This window comes from Gossypium arboreum, chromosome 2 (genome assembly GCF_025698485.1).
Source record: "Gossypium arboreum isolate Shixiya-1 chromosome 2, ASM2569848v2, whole genome shotgun sequence".
Taxonomy (NCBI): domain Eukaryota; kingdom Viridiplantae; phylum Streptophyta; class Magnoliopsida; order Malvales; family Malvaceae; genus Gossypium; species Gossypium arboreum.
The window spans coordinates 73694980-73698378 of NC_069071.1; the positions used below are offsets into that span (position 1 = coordinate 73694980).

At 38.2% G+C, this 3399-nt stretch overlaps 1 protein-coding gene across 1 annotated transcript; it reads left to right on the forward strand.

Annotated features, from left to right (window-relative positions):
* Positions 1-207: 207 nt before the first annotated feature.
* On the forward strand, positions 208-1252 carry LOC108481591 (uncharacterized). Its single transcript, XM_017784702.1, has 3 exons — positions 208-555; positions 695-898; positions 995-1252. Exons 1-3 carry the CDS (start codon positions 208-210, stop codon positions 1250-1252), a joined length of 810 nt encoding a protein of 269 aa, XP_017640191.1.
* Positions 1253-3399: the final 2147 nt, after the last annotated feature.

The following is a 3399-nucleotide window of genomic DNA, read 5'->3' on the forward strand; positions in this document are numbered from 1 at the left end:
AATCAAGTTTGTCTTCATCTTTGGACAATCACATTTGAATTAAGGCTCTTTAAAACTTGTTGCATTAGTCTTTCCCTTGATGAAGACAAGGTTTTTTTTTATTTTTTTATTTATATGTAACAGACAAAGATATTATATTTTTACTGCCTATGCATAACTAAAAACATAAGCATTAAATACATACGTGATAAGCTTTGGAAAAAAATAATGCTCTCAACTTTGCAAAATTTCGATAACGGTGGGGAGGGAGTCGCTCACCCCGACGATGATCGAAATACCAAAAAAGTAAGGTTTAAAGTGAATGGTGTTGAGGAAGACACTTCTATGGCTGTGGATCACGAACCACAACCCAGTATGACATGGAAAGAAAAATTGCTAGGGGTCCATGGTGCTGCTTCCGAATCTGTTCGTGATGGGCCTTCTGTAGATAATGAGAATGAATTCGAACTACTTGAAGGGGACGTCAATATGTCAATCATTGATGGGATTCCTGTTATCGATTTTTCGGGTCGTGTAAAGGAAATCCTCTTCAAAGAAATGGAGTTGACTATCATTGTTAAGCTTCTAGGAAGAAATATCGGTTACAACACACTTCATAATCGAATCCTTTTCTTTTGGAATCCTACAAATTCTATTAAGATAATGGATATTACTAATGGATATTACTAATGGATATTTTTTGGTGAAATTTCAGGATCCTAATGACTATAACAGAGTTTTATCTCAGGGTCCGTGGACAGTTTATAGTCAGTATCTGACCGTACAACCATGGACTAAACATTTCAGCCCCTTGCAACCTTACCCGAGTGTTGTGCTAGGGTGGATACGATTGCTTAATCTCCCGGGATATCTTTATAAAAGGAAGATCATCGAAGCCATCAGTGGCCTCATTGGGAAGGTGGTTAAACTGGATGTGCAGACTGACAATCAGACGAGAGGTCGATTTGCTAGGTTAGCTGTGTATCTTAATCTTGATAGACTATTGATTTCATAGGTCCTTGTTGACGGAATTGCTCAACGTGTTGAATACGAAGCCCTCCCGACCGTGTGCTTCACTTGTGGCAATTATGGTAAAGTAAAGGAGATGTGTAATTCGGCTGTGTCAAGCCAAAACCTCACGGGACTAGCGAACAAAACAGATAAACCTCATGCTGATCTAACGACCGTGGCGGACTCTACTCCGGTGGATAGCATAGATAGGGAAAAATTAATTTCCGTTAACAGAGAAAAGGGCCCAGAATTTGAGTCGTAGATGTTGGTAGAGAAGAAGGCTTCACGGCGAGGAAAGAGAGATTCCATGGTGGGGATCTCTGCGAGGCAAGCTAAACACCCATCTGGGTCCAGATTCACAGCGCTATCAGTGGAAGAAGACTCAATCACGAAATCTGGGTAGGATTTGATCATGGAATCGGGACAGGATTCAAACATTCGACTAAAGGATTTTTAGGGATTTCTTTAAATGGTGATTCAGCTGTAAAATTAAAGAAATTAGACTCCAATGGCATTAAAGAAGTTAATAATTCTTTTATGGTTAAAGGCCAAAGGAAAAGCAAGAGTTTGGGTCTTTCTAAAGAACCTGATTTGAAGGAATTATTGGACAATAATGTGAATAACATTATGGGCCAAAAATCCAAAGCTTCTTTAGACAAAAATTTAGGAAAAAGGCCTATGGGGTCAGAGGGTGATGTAGGTAAAAATTGGGAAACGTTTGATAATTTTGAAATTGCAGGTTCAAAACAACAGAATTTATTTAAAAATGTTTCTATGGGAGACGCTATTAAACAGAACAAGTTGGACACTAAAATGCAGTAGAACAATGAAACTGGAGTTTTGGAAAAAATTAAATCACATTACAACCCTGTTTTTGATGAATTTGAGGGTTTTATAGTACCTATATCAGAAAACACTCTCGATCCAGGTAAGCACTTTGTTGTTAGTTTTGATAAAAATATTAATTCTATGCAGCAGGATAGTTCGGAAACAAAGTCTGTGGAATTTCTGGAATTGGGTCCGAATTCAAAGCCTAATGGTCCCAAAAAGAGAAGAAATAGTGGCAGAGAAAGTGGTAGTCGAAATACTAAAAAGACTTATTTCGCCTTATGAGGTAGAGGGAATTGTTTTAAATCTTCTGAAAACATGCGTGTTCCTTTAGCTGAGTCTATGGTGGCAATGGCGGAGCTTTTATCTCCTCAAGTTCTAGGTTTGAATTCGAATGTAGAGCTTGATGGTGTAAACTCAAAATCAGATTGCAACATCGATCCTGAAAATCAGGTATGATACCTTTTCTATTAATTTTTTAAAAATGAATATCACTATCTTTTCGTAGAATTGTCAGGGTTGTGCAAATGTTAAATTCCCTAGAATTTTTTGGGAATATAACACGAAGTATAAACCAGATATTGTTAGCTTGCTCGAAGCGATAGTTAGTGGTTATAGGGTTGACAACATTATAGCTAAGTTAGGATTTTAGTTTTCCTACCGTGTGGAGGCAATTGGCTTTTCAGGGGGTATTTGGTTAGGATGGCGGGATTCTATTCGTCTCGAAGTAATTCGTAGCCATCAGTAATTCATTTTGTCTCAAGTTTGGCACTTGTCTGTATCGCATCCAATTTTTATCGCTTTTGTCTATGGTAGCCCTAATAGACAGAGGCGCCAACTTTTTTGGAGTGAGTTAAAGAATTCTATACCTCGTGGTTAGAGCCCTTGGATTGCTATTGGTGATTTTAATGCAATCCTATCCTCTTCTGAGAAATCCAGAGGCCTTCAAAGGGGAAGGAGCTGTCCGCAGTTTGGTGACTTTATTACTTCTGTTGAACTCCATGACTTAGGGTTTAGAAGACCTCCCTTTACTTGGCATAGGGGGTTTCTATTTGAAAGGTTAGATCGTGCTCTGGGAAATGAAGCTTGGTTATGAAATTTTCCTGATTGCATGGTTACTCATCTCCCAAAGATTAAATCAGATCATCGCCTTCTTCTTTTGGTTCTAAATCGAAGTCATTCGCTCCATCGGGGGAAGCCTTTTAGATTTTTAACTAGTTGGGTTGAGCATCTTGATTTTGAGGGCTTCCTTAAAGAAAAATGGGACTTTTCTGGAAATATGGCTGAAACCCTTGGAAAATTCACTCAAGAACTCAAGGATTGGAATAAACATAAGAATTGCTAACATACAAAGAGAAAGGGATTTATCTAGCTCCATTCATCTAAACCATGTCGATTTTTTTCTCCTTCAAGAGCTTGAGGATGTTCTTCACCATAAAGAGCTTCTTTGGAAACAAAAGGCAAGGTGTGACTGGTTAAATCTAAGGGACGGGAATACAAAATTTTTCCATACTCGTACTTTGCAGAGAAGGAAAAATAATCACATTACCGCTATCCGCAATGCTGAAGAGAATTGGATTT